This window comes from Cardiocondyla obscurior, linkage group LG22 (genome assembly GCF_019399895.1).
Source record: "Cardiocondyla obscurior isolate alpha-2009 linkage group LG22, Cobs3.1, whole genome shotgun sequence".
NCBI classification, from domain to species: Eukaryota; Metazoa; Arthropoda; class Insecta; order Hymenoptera; family Formicidae; genus Cardiocondyla; species Cardiocondyla obscurior.
In genome coordinates this window covers 3,171,864-3,198,652 of record NC_091885.1, presented here as the reverse complement: position 1 = coordinate 3,198,652, position 26,789 = coordinate 3,171,864, and the positions used below count along the sequence as shown (strand labels likewise).

The 26,789-nt window shown below is 47.2% G+C and overlaps 1 protein-coding gene across 4 annotated transcripts in view; it reads left to right on the top strand.

Moving 5' to 3' along the window:
• Nucleotides 1–11,644, top strand: part of Bi (T-box transcription factor bifid) — an 88,346-nt gene extending 76,702 nt beyond the window's left edge. For all 4 annotated transcript variants that reach the window (XM_070671151.1, XM_070671149.1, XM_070671150.1 and 1 more), the window contains exons 5-7: nucleotides 1,407–1,553; nucleotides 2,210–2,286; nucleotides 7,819–11,644. In XM_070671151.1, coding sequence (XP_070527252.1) covers nucleotides 1,407–1,553; nucleotides 2,210–2,286; nucleotides 7,819–8,623 — 1,029 coding nt within the window. In that variant the 3' untranslated portion in view covers nucleotides 8,624–11,644. The remainder of the gene's footprint in view (nucleotides 1–1,406; nucleotides 1,554–2,209; nucleotides 2,287–7,818) is intronic.
• Nucleotides 11,645–26,789: the final 15,145 nt, after the last annotated feature.

Sequence of the window (26,789 nt, the reverse complement as noted above, 5' to 3'; positions counted from 1 at the left end):
ATCAAAACGGATCGGCATCAAAACGGATCCGCGACAGCGGATCCGAGTGCCCATCTTTGTGAATTCGACGGCGGAATCAAGCGATGACACACGCAGCTTCCGGTTTATCGATTACCCGCGTACACGTCGCCTGGTAATTTGCTCGTTACCGCTCACGTATTAATCTCTCTTTCTCTCCTTCTCTCTCTTTACGCATGCGACGGACGCGTGCGCGAGCTACGCGAGAGAGGAAGAGAGAGAGCTCGCCCTTTTCGTTTTGCGTGCCGGAATATTCTGAACGGCCTTTCGAATCGGATAATAAAAGCAACGCGTGCGCGGGCAAATTTGCTCCGGACGCGACGTGAGGCCCTCGCGAGCGACTCGCACGTGCATATTCGCGTCCGTTTAACAAGATCGATGGCCGTCCGCCATGTAACGCAAGCTTTTTAATCGCGGGACGAGGTCAATGAATTATCGGGAAGTTCGTTATTTCGATAATTTGACAAATTTATATGAACAGCGGCAATTTGGCGATAGGCGCGTCGAAATGTGCATACTATCGCTGCCGGCCGCGCGCTATTTTATCATTTATAGCTATTTCTGTTAATTAACGGATCAGCCAAGTGCTAATAAGAGGAATAATAGGAATGTCTTTGACGAGTAATTACCCGTTGTTTCGCTGTAAATATGCGGATCGCGCAATCGTCATCGTCGCCGGCGATAAAATCGGCACGAGGGGGCTCTCTCCTCCCCCTCGGAAAGCATCGATTCTGTTTGCAGAACTTTCTATCGATTAAAGCTCGGGCATGATGCATCGGTGTAATAGCCGCTTTGCCAAGCTCATGCCTCCTCGGCTAGCACGGAACTTTATGAAATACTTGCACGAAGATTAATTAACCGGGAGAAAGAGAGTAACGTGCCGGCGCACGCTCCTCTGATTGTGTGATTAACGGCAACACCTTCTTGACACTTTTTTAATCTGACGTATCTCTATATTTTTCCTCGTGCAAAATCGCCCTATCGTGTCCTGGCGCCGGTTTTGTTTCTTAATTTTGCCGCCATGCCGTAGATCACTTTCAGACCACGCTCGCGACGGCCGTAATCACGAGACTTCCGAGACCCGCGATTTGCGCTAATTGGAACGCTTCGAACAATGTTCATAAGAATGAAAAACTTTGCATGACGTTCGAAGACATTCAACGTAGTGTAGAGAGAGAGAGAGAAAAAGGGAAGTTGCGTGCTGCATTTTCTCTTGACTCGACTCGAAAATCCGACGCAGAATTAATTAAGAAAATAATTAGAAAAAAAAACATTTTCTTAAAGCAATTGGTCTGAAAATATGAACAAAGCGAGATAATTGCAAACTTTTTCTGTCGACGTTAACTTAAAACAATCTGTCCCAATGTATGATCCCTTTCTAATTACAGACGATACTGAATTCGATGCACAAGTATCAGCCGAGGTTTCACCTCGTGCGCGCCAATGACATCTTGAAACTTCCGTATTCGACGTTCAGGAGTTACGTTTTCAAGGAGACGGAATTCATCGCCGTGACGGCCTATCAAAACGAAAAGGTAAGCCTTCGGTATATTCAAGCGCTCCCTGCGAGCGTAAAAGGGGCGCTTTCTTTCGGCTTAATTATAAAATCTATTTATCTTCCTATCTCGTATAGAAATTATCGGATGCAGAAACGCGATTCCTATTTTTTACGTGTCAAAAATTCGTCTTATCGCAGAGGAAATGTAGTGCTCACACGCGGCGGCGAAAGTTCATTAGAAAGGAACAATCTCGCGTTACGATCAGAGGCAAGCGGGCCCGTTTTGGTTACTGGTCTTCCGTTAATTAATATTTCCCCTGTTTCTATGCCTCGATAAAGTCCATGGGCGCGAGCGTCGTTTCGTGGAACAACGTCTTCCCAGTATACGCATTATTATCAGCGGAGCGAACGAGAGTTGCTCACGCGCACGCACGTGGCCGTAAGAAGAAGCCGAGCCTTATACAGATTTTTCGTGGGTCGGTTATATGTATATTCGGTGCGCGCCGCTGATATACTGCTATCTTAATTATCGCGCCTTCCCAGTATATCAGTCGGGTCTTAAGCGGGAACGCATATTTTAAAGACGAGAACCCACGAACCTTATATCCGACTTAACGAAAGAATCCCCCGCTGTACCTCGTAACGTGTCTCCCTTTTAATTTACGCTGACGTATAATTTGTCTTGTTTCGCAGATCACCCAATTGAAAATCGACAACAACCCCTTCGCGAAAGGTTTTCGGGACACTGGCGCGGGGAAGCGCGAGAAAAAGTGAGTATCGCTTTCAAAACTGCATCTTTTACTCTAGTACGCCTTTTGACACTTTCCTGAGATAAAATGAAATGCGCGGCAAATGAAGAGATAAATCTTTTGCCGCGCGTGTACGCCGGTGCACTCGAAGAGGATTTAATTCTCCTCATTTTGCGTGAAGTTTATCGACAATAATAATTTATCACAATTTATATCATATTAATAATCAGGAAAGAGTTAAAAAAAAAAGAAACAAATAAAATTAAAAATCAGTGGACTATTCGTCGTGCACCGTATGTGCGGAAATCGTGTAACTCGCGAATCCACGTTAGTCTAGTTTTAAGGATTAAAAACTACCCTAAATGCAAAGCAGGACATGCCCTCTCTTCGAATCGCGTTTTGTAACGAGCAAAGAGCGTGAATCTGTCTTCGGGGTCGACCTAATTGATCGTGGACCTTTCGAGCTTCCCCTCGATCGACGCTATTATGCCGACCTTAGGGTCACCCCCTGAGCTAAGGGTTGGTTTCACAGGGCTCATTTGCACTCCGCATCGCCGGCAGTGCCGTCCATTTATATTCAATATTGCGGGTTTATGAGCTTATGCCGGTGAACGATCCCTCGGAAAGGGATGCTGTCCCGCCGTTGCCGCGGATGCAGGCCGCTATGGAAACTCATTTCGGTCCCATTGGTCGCGGGGTGAAAACTTGAGTGGGCTTTGATGAAATTAAAGTGCCATGCATAACAATTTAAGCTGTCCCTAATTTGTATTAGATTCATCAGGAAACATGATAGCGCGGAATAAAAGATATTCAGTCCGCGGTTGGAGTATTTCGTGTCGAAAAGCGCGCTGGTGTTGTGTGGAAAAGGAAAAGAATTAAAGAAAGAAAAGGAAAAATGAAAAAAAAAAGAACTCTTCACGATGCACGTAAGCCGCGGGTCAGAAAATTTTTGGAAAATTGCGGCAGTCTGCGACGTCGAGCGGATAAAGAAAGGGCGAGGTTAATCGAGAAAATATGCAAAGCAGGGGACGCGTCGCCGCGGCACCGCCTAATTAGAATAAGGGTTAGTTTTGGCTTATGGTTTCGGTTAAGGGTGGTTGGATGCCATCAGGAAGCCACAGGGAAACCGGAAGGAGAGAAAGAGAGGCGCGCACGGGCAAGGGAAACACCGGCAGAAAGAGACCGCGAGAGAAAGAGAGCTGAGCACCGAGAGGGCTGGGGGTTGGAACATAGCCAATCATCGGATTAGCATACTGATGCTCAGGGGCGGCGCTACGTTAACGTGGAGGGTGCCACTCTTAGCGGCTTTGAATTTTATATTGGCCCTACAGATCGTTTTGCGGCTGTACAAAGACTGCTTTCGAGAGCCTCGATCGAGGCTTCCGACGAAAGCGCGAATTTTCTCCCCCCGATCTCGTGTGTTATTTTTTTATTTATTTATCTTTCTTTCTTTCTTTTTTTTTTTTTATTCGGGCATTATCTCTTCCAGCGATTTTTTTTTCTCTCCCTCGCAATACCGCGCCTCTAAATAATCGAGAACCGATGCGGAGAGCGAGTGGACTAGAAAACGAATATGTGGACGTATGGTAAAGTCAATTTCGCCGGGACTTAATAATTGCACGGCAATTTAGACGAGATCCCTCGTGATTTAAATGTAGAAATAAAATTAAAAAAAAAAAAGAAACAAGTACCTGACTGTACCCAAATAAAATTGCTACACGCTCGGTACGCGATAGGGTTAAACGAAACTGACAGCCGGCGCATTGTTTCGTTAATTTTTTAACAACGCGCGACGCGCCGTTTCGTCACGAGATGTAACGCCGCTCGAGCGTGACGGGTTGATTCGCCACGCCGCTTAAAAAAACGAAAAGGAGACAAAAAGAGAGAGAAAGGAAGGAAGGAACCGCTCTGGTGTGGCGGGTTTGTCACGTCATTTATCATCGTACACACCGCGGAAAGATCGTATTGCGATACATGTGGCGGATTAACCCGTTCGCTCGTGAAACTCCCACGAGCCGCGCGTTAATACGTGCAACACGGGCGATATGTATTTTCCTATCGCGGCTCTTTAACGCAGGTGTTAAATTAATATCCGCGACACCGAGAATTGTTTTTCCGAGTTCACTTTCGCGAATCGGTACACTCGCGCGGATGCCTTCTTCGTATCGCCTTCTTATTAACGAGCCAGATCGAGGCGCGCCGAAGAAACCTGTCGAAATCTGCCGGGTTTTATTTAACTTTTGCGGTTAATTACTCGCGAACCGGAAATCGTTGGAATTCCTGATACGTTTCTCCGCGCTGCGGGGCATACCTGCGAGATATAATTACAGCCCGAGTCTCTCGCCGACTCCTGATTTGTTCGGAAAAATTTAAAAAAGAAAAGTAAAAAGAAAAAAAATCTTGCTTTATCTAATCTCGTTATGTCTGGCTAATACATATCGAGAGCGTGTAATTAACAGTGATGTTTGAGATCATATTATTTACTATCGCATTAATATTCATTATATCTCAACACGTTGCGATTGCTTCACTTATTATTTATTACCTTCGCGCAGTGTCACTTGTCAGTACGTATATTTGCGAGAATAATTAATATATCGTTGAAATATAAGTCTCCGTATCGTTCACCGTATCGTGTCTTTTAAACAATGATACGTGGCTTTCGGCGAGCCCCGCAATTCTTCCCATAATCGCGCCTCGGGCTGTAATACCCCGATTCCGCAACCTCATACAGAATTAATTGGCGCGCACGGATCCTTTCAGCGGGCTCGAACAAAATTTCCTGGAACGCTCCTAATCACGCAAAGGAAACTCGACGGTACGTTACCGTCGACAATCGAGTCGAACGACGGTGGCCCCCCTCCGGGGGGCCGCGGGGGCAGAAGTGCGGAAAAGCGAAGGGGGGTTGGGTGGGGCTCGAGCAAATCTAATGCGTCGTCTCGTGCAAGCGGAACAAACCTAAACCTCATGTAAGTCCCGGCTATAGCCGTTCGCACAACGAGAGGCTTACCGGTGTTTTAATGCCATGTAATGCGATCAGTTCACCACCACAGAGGCGCGCGCGAGCTTTCGCTCGGCGCGTATCCGCCTTGCGCACACGCCTCTCCCTATGGATGCGTCCGTGACGTGCACTCGTTGCAACCCCGAAAGGGTGCTCGGGCCCTCCGGTTTTCGTACGTAAGTGCGAGAGCGCGCGAAATCAATAGTCCGCCGTGTGCTCGGTATAGGACTTTCGAGCGAGGTACGGGATCCCTCTTCGTCCTAGACTCACACGAGAAACGTGTGTTCCATTTCGTTCGCGTCAATGTCGTTTACCGCGAAACACCCGCTGACGATGGTTACCTCCCGGCCGTTCTCCGCCCTCCGCGCTTTAATCAGTTCCGAGGAACAAATCGAAGTCCCGGTGAAGCCGAACGAAGAGAAGAAGTTCATTAGCGTGGATTAATCAGAAATCGGAAACTAAATCCGCGCGAACCCGGCGCGGACGCGATTTCTCTAACGTAGAAGGCCCCGGCCGTTCATGTAACCGCGGCTCGATAAATCGCGTTGAGATTACGCGATTCCTCTCGCCCGCGTCTTCGCGAGCGAGAGAAACGCGCTGCCCTGGGGAATCGGCGAATAGATCAGCGTGTCGTCGCGAGCCGATACGATATCTCCGCGGTATCGATGAAAAATGATCGTGGCTCCGATTCCGATCGAGAGTGCAGGCGGCCGAGGAACGTCAGCGCGATAAATCACTCACTCGATTCCGCACACCTAAGCTCTCGCGGATTCGCAGGGAAAAAAAAAAGAAGGAAAAAAAGAAAAAAAAAACCGTTCTCAGAGTCGCGCGGCGCGCAATGTAATCATGCCGCGCGTATATATATCTCTAGGGTTCTATCGACACGCCGCGGCCGTTTACGCGAGCCGCCCGTACACGCAGGCACGCACGCACGCACGTGCACACGGAGGCGCGAATTGCACCATGCGAGCCCTCGCTCATCTGTTTATAAGTGCAAATAGCCGCGAGTGGCATAAAGTTAAGCGCACGTGAAAGCAATGCACGCGCGAGCGAGCGAGAACGCTAGACACTTGCCGGCATAGGAAAGGCGTTGAAGGCGCAATTAAGATAATTAATCTAATACCACGGCCGCGCCTCGAGGCAATACAGCTACCGGCGCTCGCATAAATCCCGAGGCCTCGTTTATTGCATCGCGCCGACCGACGCGCCGGCTCCGCTTCGCGTGAATTATCACCGCGGGCCGAGCGGGGGTAGAGCCGCGGACTCGAGAATCGCCGCCGCCGCGCTTTCAGCGTCGGAATCTTTTGATTTTCCTCCGACACAATACAATCTCTGTCTCCTGGAATCGCGATCGCGCCTCTCTCTCTTCTCCTCTCGCGCTCGGCGAGACCCGATACGACGCACGCCGCTAACGAGCTCGATATTTCATTCGCGTAAGTATCGGCGGCGGCGGGATTCTCATAGATTCCGATCCGGCGAGTTATACGCGCGACATCGCTTACGCAACCGTCAGTATCCGCGTGAAAGCCTCGAAGAAATCTCACGCCGGGACTCGCAAGCAAAATGGTGCGCTTGATTTATTCGTCCGCGGACGTTTTTATATGCATTTCCAGAGAGGGGAAAAAAATAAAAGAGAAGAGAGAGAAAAAAAAAAAAAATAAAATAAAAGTCAATTTGGCGAAGTATTAATATTAATGCGTTCGTACGATCGATTATTATTCTCCGTTATATTTCTTCGCGCGACTGCGACGGACCGCCGTACAATGTTCCTCAGAATTAACGTCAGCGCGATCCTACAATCCCAGTTTCTTCATTATGCTGCATATCGATTCGTGAATAAATCAATTAGCAGACCGCGGGGACATTGTTGAGATATTGCGCCGATACGCCGAGTGAAGTCGGCCGATTGGTTCTCGCAATTATTCGGACGAGGATATTCTCTTACCGCGTTTTCCCGTCTTCGTTGGAATTTTTTTTTTTTTTTCTTTTTTTTCTTTTTCCCCCCGATTGAGACATACGCGCACGAGCACGGTAAAAAACCGCAGCGAGATCCCTGCGCGGACGGTTTAGCGTCGGAATTGCCGCAGCCAAGAATGAGGGAGGTAACTTTATCACCGACCCTCTCGTTATACTCTCGGAACCAATTATAGTGTGCCGTAATCAATGGGCATTCGCGCGTCTCAAAAGATTGTCAGCTTGCGAACGTCGATAAATCATACCGAAATAGAGGCGGAACCCATTTACCCGGTGGCCGCTAACGATTGATAACTTGCTAACCACGCCTTTCCATAAATCAATAATCAATCTAGAAACATAGAGGAGGCAATAGGTCTCTTTATATATAATCCACCTTTGCTCGAGTTCGCTCGTCGAACGTTAGCGTACGACTTATCCCCCCCGCGAGGCGAGAATCGGCGTGGATGGTGATTTAATTAATTTTTAAGTATAGACGCAAAGAGATTTTCCCAGCGCGGATAATAATTAAGAGTGGAAAATAGCCGCGGCACGCGTACCTTCGCAAGATTGCTAACTCTGCGTCGTTGTTGCAGAAGGCAGGCGCTCCTGACAGTATCGGGCGGCGGTTCCCGTTTGACAGCGGGCGGACCAGCGTCGCCGGACAAGCGGCGCTCGTCGAACTCCGCTACCGACCTCATGGACGACGAAGACAAGCTGTTGGACGTGGTTGGGCCCGACACGCCGCACCCGGCCCACCATCATCGAGAACGGGAGCACTCCCGAGAAAGAGACGATCGGACGAGCGAACGAGGCGAGGGCAGCGAATCGTCCGGTTCCGAAAGTGGCGGCGGTCCCGGCCCAACGGGATCCGAAGGCCCGCGGCCGGACGTCTCGGTCGGTCCACCGCTTCACCCGCCCCTCTTGCCGTATCTTTACCCGCCGGTGCCCGGACTTTATCCCGGTCCCGGTCCCCTGATACCACCCTCTCCCCTTGGACTTCACGGCGGAGTCACGCCCGGTATGCTGTTCAACGCCCAGCTGGCCTTGGCGACTCAGCATCCGCTCTTCGCGCACTATCCCCATCCCCTGGCCAGTCCCCTGCATCAGCTCAAGGGCCACAGATTTATGCCCTACACGCTCCCAGCATCCTCGCACGGTTCGGCCTTCGAGACCGTCACCCCCGGTAGTAGGACCCTAAGCCCGAGATCACCGCCGCCGAGGCCACCGACCGACTCGCCGACGCCCACCGGCGGCGGTGCTCTCACCTCAACGACGCCCAGCTCCGCCGGTGAGCTCAAGTCTATCGAAAATATGGTCAATGGACTACAGGAAAAGAGAAGGAGAAGTCCGAGTCTGACGCCCGGGCATCGAGGCGACGATGCCGGCGGAGGGAGTCCGTGACAGGAGAACGAGCCTGTCAGCAGCACGAAGGACGACGACCCTGACGAAGACGAGGACTGCGCCGACGAGTCCGGCGACCCGGAAGACCTCTCCGCCGACGAGAGAGAGCCGGACTCCACGTCGGAGCCGTCGTAGCGGCGGGAACGTTGGCTGGTCGGCATTCGGTTCTACCTGTCTTCTCCTCATCCTATTCGGGGGTCCTGGCCGTGTCGGACGGCAGCGAGGAAGGCCGGACTCTCATACTACAAAGTGCAATTTTATTTCCGGAGCGGCGTCGCACTCGAGAAAAGTTGTTTTACGCAAGCGGAAGCGGCGCCCTTCGTGCTTTCGGGACGGTACCGGGAGTCCCCCGCGTGTTTCCTCTACTTGTAAATAAATCTACGCGGTTCGCGCGCGAGCACGATAATCCCGCGCGTTAGGAGTGTGCGTCTCTGTTAAAGGACCGCGAAAACGGAGATGCGTTGGACTCTCGACGGACGCTGTACCGACCGCGCGTTGCTGTAAATTAGATGAGACGCGAGAGTGAATGAGATCAGAGGAAATGAGTGTATGAGAGAAAGAAAGAAAGAAAAAAGTCTACGAGCGCGTACCTGTGTCACGTGTGAGTCTACTACGTCCTACCTGTGTACGTTAAGTCTTAAGGGAAGAAAACAGAGAACGATATTGCAATATAAGAGCACCTCCTATTATTTGCAGCCCCTGTACATATGTACCCTAGTGATATTATATATATATATATATTATATTATATATATAAATATTATATTATAAATATAAATAACATCTACTCTCTCTGTACTAATTATTAAATATATTATATTATAACGACTAGAGGGACGTAAACGCATAAACGCACGCTGCCCGATTTATGCCTCGAAAACGCAAAGTAGGTAACAAGTGCAAGGAATCCCAAATCCGAAGAATCTCGGGGGCCCGAATTGACGATCTACGGAAAAAAGTAACGCGACGCGACGTGAATCGCGGATCGGTTCACCGAGGAACAGCGTTACTCCTTGAATCTTCTCGTTCTCCAAAATTCATCTCCACGAATATTTGCGCCCATTAAATATTCGTCAAATGTAGCGAATTTTTTACGTTTTATCGCAAACTTTTGTTATTATTAAATTTATTTTACGATTATATAAAAACGGTTTAGCAAAAAAAAATTTTGTATACCGCCGTACATCACAATGTTACTTTTTTTTTTTTTTTAACGAAGCAAATCGAAATGTTAGTTTATAAAAAATATAATCGATTAACGAAATATAGAAAGATCGTAATTTTACCCTGTCGATTAGAAAAAAGTTAAAATTTGTATAAGTAATCGGATTAATATGGAAACGTGTAATAAGAACGTCGAGGAAATTTGCAATCAATCGCGCGAGTCATTTCAGGGAACAGAAGGATTCGCCGTCGCGAAAACACGCTCGTAACACAATAGAAACGGTCTAAAAAGAAGCAACCTAACGTCTGGGATGGAAGATAACGGTGATTTAAGGCAAAATCGCGCGATACCCGCGGGAGTACATAACACGGCAATGTTTTTTTTTTTCCCCCCCCCGTTTCTTCTTTCTTAAGGGAACCGTCTCCCAGAATGGGATTCTCCCGTGATGTCCGAGAATGGGAAGCCGTTATCGTTTGCACGCACTGTGACAATGCGAATGCGCCGCACGTCCGCACGTTGCACATTCGCAGCGACGATCGAAAGATCGACTCGATAACCGGCGCAATGCACCGCGGCGTTTAACGTCTATCATCTCGTTGTGCAATCGACGATCGGCTTCTCATTCGTATTCTAAGCCACTCTGTCGTAATTCGACTAATCGCTGTCATGTCTCCTACGCGTTTTCGATCCTGCAGTAACGTCGAGTATCGTAAAATGAGAGAGACACGAGCGGATCTTCCAAGTCGATCTCTCGTTTCGAAGGTAAGTCACTAACGGCTGTACGAAAATGGATTAAATACGATGTTAAATCATTAAGTTATGAAATATTATTTGCGAAAATATATATAAAAATAATTTTTTTTTTTTTTCTTTTCTTTCACAAAATATTCACTTGACATTTGCTAAGCCGGGATATTTCAAAATTAAAATATATTAAATAGCCAATTAACGTTGATTTTGGTTTTATGGAAATACGGTTTTGCGCAAAAATACGAATGTGATATCACGCGATAATTATTAAATACCAGAATATATTAACTAAAACGAGAGGTACATCGACTTTTGGAAGTCTTGATCAGCTTTGCTCCATTTTGCGATACCCGTTCAGCGGGCTAGCATCGTCGTTGTAATATATTTGTACATCCGAATCGATTACAAGGGAGCGAGGTGTTCTAAAATCCGAAAGCAATAATCGAGCAGAGCTGTGAGTGCAACTGTCGCGGATGAAATTAATCGGTTCGGCTGTTCTAATAAACTACTATGGTCGGCCAAGATTTCCATAAGCAAAAATCGCTATTCGGCAGGCATTTTGAACCAATACAAAGTTTATTGCGATTTTTTAAGCGATTCAAAGCGAATAGTTCGAAAAAAAAAAAAAAAAATTAAAGTTTCATGATCGTGTCGTCGAATAACGAATCCGACGATTATTGTTCACGATATTTCAAATCAAAACCAGAAGCCTATTCTATAATCCGGTAGACGGAACGGCAGAAGTTCTTTTTTTTTATTTTTTATTTAATTAATACGATCGGTGAACTCTTATTGCAGTGATAAAAAAAAAAAAAAAAAAAAACAAACCGCCTCCAAAAATGGCGAGACGAATATTTTCCACAAATTTTTATTACTTTATTTACTTGTTACTGATTACGCAGAACCTTAATTTGTTTATGCGTGTTGATTTTATTGAGCCCTGTTCAGATATATTCGATAAACGTTGTACATATGTTTACTTTATTCCAATCTGTTCATATTCAGCGTTAAACATGGAGTTCTCTCTTGACTTTTCTCTCCAGTCCCGAATTTTACTTATATGCATACATATATCTATACATATATGTAAAAAAAAAAATAAATAACCTCGCTGGAAATTAATAAATTCTATTTGCAAATTAATGTGAGATCGGAATTGCCATATTCAACGCTAAATATGCAGCGTGAAAACGAGCCCGATGTTCCGGTGCAGAATTGATCGATATGTACAGATCCGCAATTGAACAGGCAAGTGGATGAAGAAGGCTTGTCACATTCTTACGCACGTGTTAAGTTATTTATACGGATAAATATTCCCTGTGTATCATACGTATCATTACGCAAAATGTATTATTAATTTAGTGCTGTGATGGTTCTTAGTGAAATTAGTCTGTGGATACGAAGAGTCCATGTACAATATTAAGTCACATTAACGCGAACGTAATAATTTAACGTCGAAAAATCTGTAACCCCCCCGACGCGTCCTTACATCAAATATATTTCTTCGTCCATCTGCCCCTTCAATTAAAACTAATTCGATCGTGCACGATTGACGAGTTCCGTTGTCCGTCGGAATTTCGAGCTACCGTCGAAGATCGTCGTCCGATTGAAATCGCGTTTCAGTTCCCTCGAATCTTCGGGAATTTGCTCAATCCCCTCGTATAATTTTCGTGGCTTCCTCCGGGGCGTACGCACAGTCTTGTGCTCGAAGCAACGCGAGCGACATTGTCAACGAGAAGATGAAAAAAGCAATAAAAAGAAAAAAAAATTATTAAAAAAAAAAGGAGAGAGAGAGAGAAAAGAAAATGAAAGGAAAAACGAGCGGCTCAGACGTGGGCCGCGCGTATCAAAAGCGTCAAACTTAACTTCTTAACACGAGAATCGTGATATTTCGTGACTTGTATTGTATATTGTACACTCCTTAGATTCTTTGTCCGCCGCCCCCAACTCCGTTCCCAACTTTACCCCGTCATCAAAGACCCTCCGCAAAAAAAAAAAAAAGAAAAAAAAAAGAAAAAAAAAAACCACGACATTAAGAATTATACATATATACATATATTAATTTAAAAATATAACACTGTGTATACACTTATTTCTCACGCTCCGATTAATAAATAAACTTAATTGCACGATAAACCTATCGCTGCATAGTTATATCGCGCGCGGGTGTTTATCTGTGCCGTAACAGAAACGACAATGTTATTTCTTAACGAACGTCCGCATGCTCGCGCCGCTCGCGATTGGCTGTGCGCTTTATCAACTTCCGTGCAATTATTCTCCCTTACGTTCCGCATGAAAGTTGCGCCAGTTCAATCAACAAACGTGTCGTAACGTTGATTTTCAATATCTTTGTACAGTGCCGTTAATAACTTGGACACTAATTCTAGCAATAGGGAAGAATAACGTCGGGTATCGTCGTCATTTTTTGGAAATCGATCACCCGGCTCGGCCGCTCGGTAAAAGCGAAGGATGACGATTAGCATTAAACGAGCGTTGTTTGCGTACGAATGTAACCAGCCGGCCGATACGCGTTTTATACGCATTTTAACGAAGGAAACTTTTGATTCCGCCGCTTCTTTAATGAAAGAAACCGTTTTCGTTTTTGCCAGCAGATAAGCGCGCAAGAACGCGCTTCGGTGGCGCAGGAATTTTAATCTTTCGCCCGATCGGTCGAACGATTGTAATAATTACGGTTTGCTCGTGTGAAGATACGGCGGTGCCCCGACCGCAAAATAAAGTAATGAAAACGTAAGGGGCGGCGAGTGTTTTTGAAACACGTACAAGAAAGCGCGTATAAATTCAACGAAACAAAACACTCGGCACGTCTATACGCATTCGATTATTATAAATTCATATCTCGCGAGAATTTCCGAAATTTACATAACGCTTTAATTTAAATACTCCCGATATTTCGGAAGACTTATATCAGCCTCGTGTCGATACATGAGAACATCGTGTTCCTGGAACGGTGCAAATTGATGAGATATCGACGTAATTAGCGCCGTGCGCGTCTCTTTTTTTTTCCCCCTCCCTTTTCTTTTTTTTTTTTTTTTAATGAAAGGTTTCCCCGATGAATTCGCATTTCCGTCGTGCCATGGCGCAGAGGTAAATTCCGATGGTTATGTAGATAAAAAGTTAATGAATACGGCCTCGTTTGAAGCAAGCAGACTAACGATTCCTTGCGAGACAATTAAGGGTATTAAATAGGTAATTAGGCGGCCGTGCACAAGTTTTGTCACATTATAACTCAAACTGTTGTCGCTTTTACGTGTACCATGTGACGTAACTCTTAAGTGCGAAAAATTACAAATATTTTGTGACGACGGAAAACTACGACTGTCAAATAATAATAAAAACGATTACTGATGACGGAATAAAATTGTTAGAAAATGTTACTGCATTCTAAATTTCATTAATTCGATAAATATATTTCACCGAGTCCCGGCACGTAAAGAAATTAATTTTCAAGCTTCCGGTTCACGCGGGGGTTGTTTCCCCCCTCTTCCCCCCCCCCTCGTTGAATTATATCAACGGAAAATATAAAATTACGGCGAAGGAAAAATCCAATTTGTCATTCGCGTGTCTACTTCATCGTGGCCGGAGACTTGGCGACTGATTAAAATTTTCGATTTCCTCAAGTAATTCAGAACCGCTCCGCGGCTACGTGGGTGACTTTCGCGTCACGTAAGCGCTTTTGGCGAGCGATGAGTAAATTAATATGAAAAGAGCGAGATTAGAAAGGGCGGAGACGAATAGGGCGATCGCAGTGCCGGCGGACTTTCTTCCACGACGAAAGTCGACGAGACTTTCCGTGTCGCAGTATGCTAAAACAGCGTCGGCGAGGAGAGGCCCGCCCGCCAACGAAGCCGATCACGAATGCGAATGACTGTATTACTATAATAAGTTGATTCACGATGCCGAATATGGCCTTTTATAGAGCCGTAACGCACGTTCGTCGCGACGGTAAAAGTCACGCACGATAGGACGAAACGAATTTATGAGACGGCCGAGGAGTCGAGCGATTAATTCCCGCGAACAATTAAGGATCCCGTGTAATTTCCTGTGCGCGGCCGTAACGTGCTAGGATACTTCGTTATATCGCGGAATCGTTTCCGTTCGATCTAAATAGTTCCACCGATGCGTCGAGAAATCGAAGTTATATTCGTGAAAACCGTTCGGCCCGCGATACGTAAGCATCGCGTACGGCAGATTGGCAGCGAAAGGGTTAACGGCCACTTCGAACGGAGGTAAAAACGGCGGAAGGCGCGTTATCATCGCACATCGTCTGATTTTAATAAGATCTCGCTCCTCGATTTCATCAGAAAGCCCATTAATGAGGCTCGTGGATAATCGACGCGATCGCGAAGGTGATGCGTCTTACGCCGCGATCGGATCCGCGCGTAACGTAATAAGGAACCTTAGGCAATTATTAACGTTTACCCGTGATATTCCAGCGCGCATTAAATAATTTATATCTCCGTGCACGACCCGCGAGGATTCGATCAAACTCGTTTTGTACTCCCCCTATCGTGAAATCGATCGCTTATTGGTTTCCAATGGAGAAAGACATTTAAATTTGCATAGCACCAATTTTCGTAGCTGCGCTGTCGCCGCGGTCGTGACTGCATCGGAATACAAGTATTTTTTTAAAGGTTCCACCGCACGTCGATACGGCTGAAGGTTGAGGCCGAGATACGAGGGTGGCAGCGAAGGGAAGAGGAATTAGTTCGGTACCAAGCGACGTGGCGTGTCTCGCTAAAAGAGCACGGGTTTAATATCGTTTATAAATTATTCTCCGCGGAGATAGCCATCGGCATACAAATTGGTTCGGCCAGGACCTTCGAGGCTTCCTGTTGAGAGAAGCCCGACGTCTCGTCTAGATTCTCACCCAGGTCATTTCTCTACGAAAGCCACGCGGCAAGCGCTCCTTTTACGAGCATTGCAATTTCTCGGTTTCCCAACCAGGCGCGCGCGCGCTCTTTGCTCCTCGCACAATACAAAATTTCTCTCTAAGGAGCGTCAATTAAAAGCGGAAGGTCTCTCGCGAGCACGGACAAAGGGGGCGTAGAGAAAAAGGACCACGCGGACTCGATTCACGAAGAGAGTCCCTCCCCCCTCCCCTCCCCCCTTCCCAGTTTACTCGGGAACGAGAGAGATTAGGAAGCAATCGGAATGCACGGTGGCCGTCTTTGATCGGCGAACAAACGCGCGGTCCGACATTGCCGAGTCCAGTCGCGAGGTCCGTGTCCTCGAGGGAATTAGAATCCTCCAAGTTTCGAAGAACCGCGTCCCGCGGTCCACTTGGCAGGCCCGATAGCGACGAGGATTTAATTGACACCGGGAGGTGTCGCCGCACTAAACTATGCTAAGTGGTCGGCTTTCGTCTTCTGAAGCCTTCGACGAGGTACGCGCATCCCTGACTTCCGAACCTTCCGCCGAGGTAGCCGATCTGAAGATTACTATCGATCACGAAGACTGACGTGGTGTCCCGACGCTCATCGTACGAGTTTTATTAATATTTAATCCAAAAATAATAATTTCCTCTATATATATATATGTATATTACTCATTAAAAATTATAAAGCTGAAGCGCTTAATTAAAGTTCTAAAATTATTAACGTTACAAAATAAAAATAGCGTTGAGGCCCGAGATGTTGAAAAAAGGAATTATGTAACTGAACGAGGAAGATAAAAATATCGTTTAAATTTAATAAGTTGTTTATGAAAGGAAAATGATGAATTATATCCGGTGCAAAAATATTTTTCACAAAGTAGAAACTGACTCGAAGGCCGAATAAAATTAAAGTAAAATTAAGACGTTTATATTTAGAATATAAGTTTATATTATACTTCGTCGGGATTTCTTTTTTTTTTCTTTTTTTAATTTCTGGTATTCCGGTAAATTAAATTATAGACTTTTCTTAGATATGTAGACAAGACCGCAATGAATGTAATTATCTAACCGTATCTTCACCCGGTCCATTCAGCGACACTGAAATATTACGCGTTTTATGATTTAGGAGGCGCGAGACCTGTTAAAGACGATCGCTAGATTGTGTAAGCTTAGGAAACTCGCTAACGATCTTCACACGATTGCTAATCAAGCAGCGATTAATGGCACAATCAACGCGTACGAATGCTAATAATATTCATACATAAACATTACATTTATATTAAAATCGATATATCACAAAACAAATATTAGCGAGTTTCTTTTTTTAACGTAATAATGTGTCTCTAGCTGTAATATACTGCTAAAATTTATGACTGAGACGCTTCCCGAGTAACAGCGCGTAAAAAAAAAAGGGAAAAATAAATGGTTAAATTATTAAAAAAAAGATTGGCCATTAAAGCGGTGTTGATTTTGCGACAATCGGTAACGGGCAGCGTTCTGTAAGACGCTCGAGGAATTTTCGCCGTTTTATTCCCGATGAAGGACATTGTCTGCACTTTCAACGGCCGTGCTTAATTGACACTGGTAGGTGTCACGACTCTAAACTATGCAAAGTGACCGGCTCGTCGGCGGCTCCGGCCTCTGATGTCGGCCACGTGTGCGCGGCTCTCGAGCTGACTCGCCGTCGCTAGGTACACATCGGCACGTCTGACGTCCACGACGGCGATCGAGGATGATCATCGATCCGAGAAATTGAGGCCCCGCCGTTCGACCGGACCGAACGAACGATCCGTTCGGCGGAAACTCATATTGAAACGTATTAATTATTGACGCTGTCGGTATCACGTTTCTTCTACATCGCTCACACGGCTCTATGCGTCGTTTCTGTGCTAACAGGAGGCTCGAATTCCTACCGCGAACCAGTTTATACCGAAGCTCTTCGTGCGCGCGATGACAAAGATCGGCCGCCTCTAAAAGTCGAGGCCGCTCATCGTTTTTTCTTGTGAATGCTAAATCACGTTTCAACATTATCTGCAGCATCTACAACATTCCTCGTGGACAAAAAAAAAAAAATAAAAAAAAAGAAATAATAAAAAAAATAAAAATAAAAGTCCCGGGCGCGGCTACGTTAACGCGGGGATCTCTTTCGCGAATTTCGCTGCTCTTTTTCGCGCGTACTATAGAATTTCATCTCGACTTGTTTACGTCGTTCGTTCCATCGGCATAGAAGTCGCGCGGAGTTCCCCGAAGGTTCAGCCCGCGGCTTCAAGATGGTCATCGTGGCCATCTGTTTTGCGACTTCCCTCGCGCGAGTAGCACTCGCGCAGAACTTACTCGACCAGGCGTAAAATACTCCGAGAGTCCGGTCCCGTTTTCTTTTCCCTCTGTTTCTGTTTCTCTCTCTCTTTCTCTCTCTCTTTCTCTCTTTCTCGCCGTCTTTTCTGCGCCGCTACGTGCCGCGGAGGGCGGATATGTATAGCCATGGGGAAGAGGTACACGACTAGAGGACGGCTCCCGGTCTCGGTGGATGGACACGGACAGGTCCGCATTGTATTCTGCGGCCAGTAAATCCTCCCGCTGGTAGTGTAAATGAGAGCCAAGAGGGAGAGAACGCGGTGCCCGGCTGCCCAAGTCAGAAGAGAGTTCGACTCGATCTCGACCGTGGAGGAGCACCCAAAGAAGATCCGAAAGAGCGACGGTACGAGCGAGCGAGCGAGAAGAAGAAGACGGGGGTGGAGGAAGAGAGAGAAACAGAGACAGAGAGATTTATCTTCCCCGATGACGGTGCAGCAGCCCTTTGTCGCCGGCCGCGGTGAGAAATTCGCATTTTTTCGTCATTTTTTTTTTCCCCCCGACATACCACCCTTTCGCACCCATTTCCTCGTCGTTCCACGGATTTATTTTCGTCCCTCCCGGATTTCGACAGCGACGCCTGGTCGTCGCGAATTACGCCGGACTACTGGAATTGAACGCTCCGACATACGCGCGTTTGTGTTTCAACGATTCCAATCATTCTACATACACAAGGATTATCGCAATTAATTTCTATAAAAAAGAGAGAGAGAGAGAGAAAAAAAAAAGAGTTTGTAGCCGTCGTTAAAATCAAAAGGATAGGCTCTCGGGGAATAATCTCTTTTCAACGATCCTGATTAGCACCTGGTCGTCGCGATTGGCGACCGGTCGAAAAGGCCTAAACTCCGCGCACGGACGTCGAGGATCTTCACTCGGGATCGGCGAACAGGTCGCATACGCAATCGTGCATACGTGTGTGTCAAAGGGGACGGGGAAGCAAGGTTGTGGAGCGGTAGTGGCCGGGTGGTAGGAGAAGTTTTCTAGTGAGACAGCGTTTGTCGGCGCGTTTGTCGGTACCGACGACGCCGCCGCCTTAAGGTGCAGTCTTTTAAAGAGGCCCACAGTGCGCTAAGGCCCACCGGCTACAACGACTCGGGCGAGCGGCGAAACTGCGCGTCTCGCGTGCGTTAATTCGACATTCGCGATGTACGCCGCGTCCAATCTGGGCGTAAATTGGCCTTCCATACTTTTGATTTGTTGATATAACTTTTAAATGAGGAAAAAATGCCGCGGTAAACCATTACGTATTTTTTTTTCTTTTTTTTTTTTTACTTTTTTTTTTCTTTCTGCTTTTCGTTTTCCACGAGAGAACGGAATTTTTGTAAATTCAGCGATAAAGACGCGGAATCTTTTATTGTGACTAATATGTAGTATATGTAGTCCGAAAGGAACGGCGCTCTTTTCGTTCCCGATCGAATCGCGTGGGTGGGATTCTCTGCGTCCCCCGTCACTGATTTGCGATCAATTTGCCCTGATTTACAATCGGTACCGCGGGTGAGAACTCTTTGGGCTCGTTGCCGATCTTAAGAAGCGTTCCGATAGTGCCCTAAGTCTCTTCGAGGAACTTCGACGTCCTCTACGATATATTTTAAGCGAAAGTGAAGTAAATAATTTATAACAGGACTGTCCATTTTTTTAATTATTCAAGCTATCGTTAGAATAAGAGGCAAATGAATAAAATAACCGGGACGTTAAAAATTATCGTATGAGAAATTTGAATTTCAGGTTCCGCACTATATGCATCACGAATTCAAGTAAGCGGATGGTATTAATCGCGCGCGTTGAAAGGGGCACGATTCTCGCTCACCTTACCCGGGATCAAATAAATCGAAGATTAAATGTGGTGTTTCATCGAAAATACCTGCCGCGGTAATTAGTAAGATTTGCGGTTGGTCTTAGCGCGCGCGGGGACAGCCGCGGAGACAAACGGCGAGAGGGACAGGGAGAAAAGCGAGAGGGACCGAGAGGGAAGAGGCTGACTCGTCAAACATGTCGACCGGCGTGGTATTTCACCATGGCGCGTCCGCCACGGGGCTCGCGCCGCGCCGGGGCCCCGACGCTCCTACGACGTAGCGTCATACATAACGCTGGGACCTCTCACAAAGGACTCGTGGTGAGATGGTAGCCTACAAGATCGGATAATATGGGTAGTTATTTGTCGGCGCCGATGTTGGTTTTTCGGTCGAATGTGTTGCCGCGTACGTGTAAGACCCCCTGCGGCGAGGGACCCGACGGGCACCACTCACGGGGCCCCTCGGGCTCTACTATTTCTCCCCCTGCCCTATGCGCCTCACCTCGCCGGCCGCGACGGACGGTATTTTTATTATTTTTTTTTTTTTTTTTTTTTATTTTGTCGTATTTCGCCGTCGCGCTGGTCTTGCCATCCCACCCATTGTATCCGGATACTTCTCTCTCGTCACTTTCCATATTCAATCTCTTCTCGCATATCTCAAGATCCGGCACGGAGGGCGCCGTGCAAGGGGAAGGTATAAATGCGAATATGAAAACACACGTGGGAATCCCGCGCGAACGCCACATCGCCTAGAACAATTTTTTTTTTCTTTTCTTTTTTTTAACAGCCGTTTGGAAACGTGAAGTCTTGTAACTTGAGAGTTAAATCGACATCGCTCGTGTATTTTATCAGGTACGAAACGCTAGTTCAAACGTCGAGTCGGCTCGATCTCGCCCGTAACTTCCACGGGGAAATAGATTTTTCACGACGATAAAATACGGATGCGGGTAATCTTCCACACCAGGGCGCGCGGGCACCGCGAAGCACGTAGCAAATTATGCTAAGAACGGCCCAGATCATGGATCCGAAAGGGATCGGTAACCCCATGCCGTACGTTCGCGCGGCAGGAAAAAAGCACGGCGGGGGGAAGAAAAAAAAAAAAAGAAAAAAGGCGCGGCGATATGGGATCTCTCGCGGAGAACGAACGGAGGTGAATTCCAGCGTGCAATCGTAATCGCGGCGCGCACCGGTCAGCCCCGATCCCGCTAATTACAACCAGCTTCGGCCGATCGCTGGCGCGGTCGAGCAGCGAAATATGAAAAGTGTCTCTCTCCCGCCCCTCCCTTCTTTCTTCCCGGTATTAAAACGGCGACGCTGATCCGGGCGTTTACCGGCTCTCGCCGACGGCCCCCTTTTTACGACGTAGACCAGCAGCGGCGAGGCCGGCAATCACGCGCGCCGATATGATCCGCGGAACCGTGAGAGCCGGAATTGGGGGCGGGAGCGGGGAATACCTCGCGAGCAAGAGCCCGACGCCGCGCGTTAATTCGCTCGTTGACTTTCCGCGAACGAGGTGAACGTATAACCCGCGATCTCAGATGGAAATAAACATAATCGCGCGGCGCGAGCGAGCGAGCGGTCCGTGCGGCGTCGTCGGACGCGCTCGCTGCCGACTTAATTGGGACGTAATTGAAATTAGGGATTGTAAATCGTAATTACGACGGCGGAAAAAATTGGCTTAATTAATTTCATCGGGTCGACCCGCGCCGCATCGTCGCGCTCACCGCTCGCCGGCGCATCCTCGCAGCATCCTTAAAGCATCTTTTACGTCCGCGGGCTGCTCTCGATACTTTAATTCCGTATGCCGCGATATCAGCCGGCACGTTCGATCGCGCGACGTCGATGTGACACGTTACGATATACGGGTTATTTTTTTTTTCTTATACGGATATAATTAAAACGCGGGAAAGGGAGAAGGCATTCCATTTCATATTTCTGCGGCATTAACGTTAATGTTTAAATTAATTTCAAAAGAAAAATACAAACGATTATTTAAGAACTACAATTAATGATCTGTCCCGCTTGAACTCGTAAGTCTGTTTTACGATTACGCGATTCCAAAACTGCGCGGTCCACGGTGGTTCCGAAAAAATCTGGCGTCTTGCCTCCGCCCCTCTCTACGGCACGTACGATCATACTAGCAGAGTTACGAGCGGTGTCCAAGACGAGCTATATTTTTTCCTCGATTTCCGGCCGGCGATCTCAACGATTTCTCGCGTCGATTTCTTCTCCCGGGGTCGCAAGCCCGCTCACCATGGCCACCTCTCCCCTTGTCGTCTCCTCGCTTCCTTTTTCTCCCTCTTCCCCCTTTCATCGTCTAATAGCAATAAACTGAGAAAGGCGAGAGCCGTTAAGCACGAAAATATACGAAGGGGGAGGCAGAATCCCGCCGCCACACACATGCTGCGCCGAGGCGTCCGTAACGTCTTTTAATCACGAAATGAGCCGGCTCTCTTCAAACGCCGAGGGGCCCCACGGTCCTCTTTGGCCGAATTAAGTAAATCAATAAATAACGAGGATACCTCGGCAACACCTGCGCCGCTCTCCTCGCCTCGTCGGCACGATGTAACAGGATTTACGGCGCTCTGCGCAAGGCGCCGCTCCGCTCCGTGCCGCGTCGCGTCGCGGCTGATTCCTCCACGAGTTCGTACCTCTCTCTTTCTCCCTCGCGATCTGTCCTTCCATCCGTCCCACCCCGCGCCCCCGTTCTTTTATCTTTCCGTCGGGCTAAGCGCCAAAAAATTCGCCGAGACTTTCTCTGGGCGGAAGACAGGAAACAGGTATCCACTCGGCGAGACGTCGTTTTTGCGCCACGAGCTATATAATCGCCATGTTGCATCTTCGCGACGCGCACGTTTTGTAAGGAAGGTGTACTTTGGTAAATTTGATTAAGCGAACTATCTTATTATTATATAAAAGCGCGTATCGCGTGTACAAAACCGTTCTTATTCTCGCGCGGTGATGTTACTGTAATTGATAGGTGGTTAATTTACGTATGTGACGAGCGCAATTTCATTTCCTTCGCATGGGCGAGCTTATCTATCCTGATATCGCCGCGCTTATCGTTAGAGAGCGTATTTCAGACGTGAAAGAAATGGGGGAGAAAAGAAAAAAAAAGCTCATCGTAATTCAACGTGATAATTAAGTTTTATAGCTGATAGTACCTGCATGGTGCACAGCGGAGTCATTTCATACACGTGCGGGCTAATATGAATGCTCTTCCGTTGGTTGTCACGCAATATTTTCCGCATTTAATGCCTCGAGTTTTTTTTTTTTTTTTTCTTTTATATTTAATCTTGCAAAGAAAAGTTTCTATTTTGCGAGCGATAATTCGTAATTCGCTAATTAGCGAAGTTTAGACTTTCGAGCGACAAGCTCCAACGTAAGTTCCGAGATACAATGCGCCAAGCCCCTTCATTGGTGGAGGATACCTCGCGGTGAGCTTATGTTCTTATGCAGATTTGTGTGCGCGAAAGCCTTAACTCGCGGCGGCGGCGGCGGCGGCGGCGGCGACGGTGGCAGCAGCCACGGCAATGGCGAACGCAGCACCATTTCGCAAATTGAAATGGTACCGGGTGCGCCTTTTTTCGCGGCGTTTAACCGTAATACGCGGAGCGTTTATCCGCGTGTACGGAGCCCCCTCGACAAAAAGAGGAACTGGCGCGTACAAACGGCAAGGAAATATTGCTCGGTGTCGGCGCGCGAAAATTTATTGCTCCGGTTGGCGACGCGAGGCGGTGAGAGCGGAGGCCGGCGAAACAGAGAAAGTCCGCGACGAAGGAGGAAGCGGAGGAGAGAAAATAGGAGCGCGGACGATGAGGAGAGCGAGAGAAACCCGGTACCCGGCTGAGATATAGAGACGCGCTAATAAGAGCCGCGGACAGGGTGCGTCGCGTTTCGGCCAATCGAATATGTAAAATGGGACGCGAATGTTCCGCGAGTTGGCCCGCGGACGGGAGAGTCGACGTTGCGTTAAATTATCATGGGGGAGGGACAAATAGAAGGCGACGCCGAGAACGCTTTGCTCGCGTCAGCCGTTCAACTGGAGTGGAGAACGGCGTGTTTTATATAGTTAGCCAAGCGAGGTACCACATGGTCTCGCGACGCGGATGATAGTTTGTTGCGGGCCAAGACAGCACAAAGGTGTCCAGGAAGCACACCGATCCCTTTACGATGACATGTTATTTACGTCTTAATTCGCGGAAACGTTAAAATTGCCATTTTTTTTTTTCCTTTTAATTATTAATTTTTTTAAACGATTCAGATGTATGACGCGTCTTCGAAGCTTTCGATATCGAATAAAAAATTTCGTATGATCGTATGAAATAATCGCCGCGAAAAGGTAAATAGATTGGTAACGAGTATGATAATTAAAATTAATGTAGATGTCTTGGGAGCGGGGAAAACTTTAAAGACATGCAAACGAGCGGCGTGAGCTCTCGCTGACCCAAGTTGAAGTCACGCGTGGGCCTAATAAGACCGGTCCGCCGTGAGCTGTCATCAGCGGGGCCCACGCCGATGAAGGTGCACCGCGCTTCGAACCCCACACGACGGCGGCGCGACGCAGCGTGTCCCCGCAATAAATTCGTCGTCGGTGTAATTTTTGCCGAGCGTCGCGATCGGAACAACTTGTTTACTGAATATGGCGGCATCGATTATCGATTGCTGTCTCCTCTCTCTCTTTCATTCTCTCTCTCCCCCCGTCGTCTGAATAATGGATCCTTTGTGCGATCGATTATTATTCCAGCGAGTACTTTATTATCGGCGACGCGCGCGCGACTCGTCGAAGCGGATCTTTAAGAAGCCAAGCAATTAAGGAGCCGACTGAAAAAGGATACTAACCGCGAAAGGCGACGCTGGTTTTTCAGCGGACTGGCTATTGGCAGGCGGAGATGAGGTCATCTGCCATCATTAGAGAAATAGATCGTCAATTGACTCGCGACGCCAACGATGTTTTCTCGTCGGCGGCGATTTTGCCTCGACCGGACGCGGCATAATCCCCCGCGATCGAAAGCGAACGTTCAATTTCGCCCTTCGTATAAGTGCCCCGCCGTCTTCGCGCTCTCTTTATCTTTCTGGATAAATCGCCGGAAAATAATTCATAAATTCTCGCGGCGACCGAGGGTTTCGCGCTTTATCTAGAAAATTACCTCGCGACGCGAGGCAGTTTCAGCGGAGACTTACAAGCCGGTCCCGTCCGTAGCTACGTGGAAACGATATCGCGTATATATACATATACATATACAAAACACCCACGTGCGTTTTCCTGCGGCGAGTCCGCGCCACGGCCGCGTCGCGTCGTGCGAAAGATGTTATCGACCGTTGACGGGATGCATTACAAAATTATGCAAAGCACCGACATGCGCGATTAATATCTTTAAGCGCTCCACGCATGCAGTACGCACGCGGTACGGGTACGTATTTATTCAGGTAGTACGCGCGCGACATCGGTCTCGCGCGACGCGCGAACGATTAGCGCTTATCCTTTATTTCTGCCGAAGGATATGCGGGTGCAAGAGCCTTGAAAACGTGCGGCGCGACACCGAGGAGTTTGTACGACCGGTACGCGTTATCGAGCAGCGAGCGGACACCTCGGTACTTATTCGACAACATCAGCCACGAGGCCGGCGCGCGTCCTCTCGTCTTCTCTTATCGTCGGCCGTGTAATGAAACCGCTCGTTAGCTGCGCCGCGAGGAAAAAAAAAAAAAAAGAAACGATAAGGGGTGAATTATGAACTCGACCGTTTAACTCGAGGCCTCCCCTCCCTCTCCTCCTACCACTCACTCTTCCCCCTCATAATAATGCGCGTTCATGCGACCGCGTGATGGATTGCGAATAAATTGGACGAAATGTTGGTGCCGATGGGCACCCGGATATCGATAATCTCTTATCGCGGTAAATGGGTATCAATTTAATACATCAACGCGAACGCATTTCGAAATAAAGAAGCCGCTTATTACCTGTGCTGTACGTTATTAACATTTGTGATTTAACTGAAAAGAAAAGCGCTCGCGAGGGCTACGTCTTCTTCGGATTTAGAATGCCTGCATCTTCGCGTGAGAATATATATTTTTTTATTTTTATTTTTTTTTTTTTTTTCTTTGAACCGTCGGAAGAGTTACTACAATGCGCCTTTATGTAATTGATACGCGCACGGAAACGCGAGGATCCGAGTTATAACGGCGAATCGATCCTCGAATACATTATCGGTAAGCAGTCGCATTTATTAGCGCACGTGTTGCAATGTGTGCCATTACCAATGCGTCAGCAGATAATAAAAGCGGAGATAAAGAGTTTTAGGAATATAATTAGAATCGCTGCACTTTGATGATACGCAGTTATTCGCTAAGCGCTGTGTGTAAAGATCGGTTACGGATAAGATGACCACCGCATCGTTTTCTCGGTACGAAAGTGAGATACTAATCGATTGGATGATCTACAATGTTGCCCGCCGACACGAGGCTCTACATCACACTTGGACTCGATGGACATTTTATTCCCTCCTTGTTTTTGTCGATCGCGTATACATAATAAAGCGCTACCTTTGGCGTTTCACGTGGAGAGGAAAAAAAAAAAAAAGAAAAAAAAAGGAAGACGATAAGCAATGAATTATCCACCGTCACTACTGCATTTTAATGCGCAGATAATCACGTATATCCGTCTTAAGACAGTCGTTAACGACACATTGCACCTTGCAAAACTCTTAGGTCTGTAATTGGAACTGAAAAAGAAATGACGCGGTTTGTAGCGCGTATCAATCGCAACCGGCCGAAATAAATATCGACTCGACGAGTGATCGTAAAGCGCGCGACGTAGCCGTGCGAAGTACAGATTTTGCAGACGTTGATTTTTTTTTTTTTTATCTTCCTCCCCTTTTTTTTTAATTGGCTTAATCTTGTTAATTGCGGTTACGTTGTTATTTGTAAGGTAGCGTTAGATGTGCGCAACACAACCTGCGAGATCGTTTAATTAAAAAAGAAAAAGATTCTCGAGAATGTTAATTGGAAGAAAGAGCTCGTTAAAATTCATAGAAAATATGGCAACGAAAGACGAAAGGTGCTAACGCCGTTAAGGGAGTGTCTCTTTAGTTCTGGCTAATTTCTTGTGTGGTCCCGCGAAAAGGGCTAAACGAGTCGATAAATCTTGTCCATCAACGTTACGCGCACATTCTATTACGAGTGTGTAGGTATACGTGTATCTATACACATATCG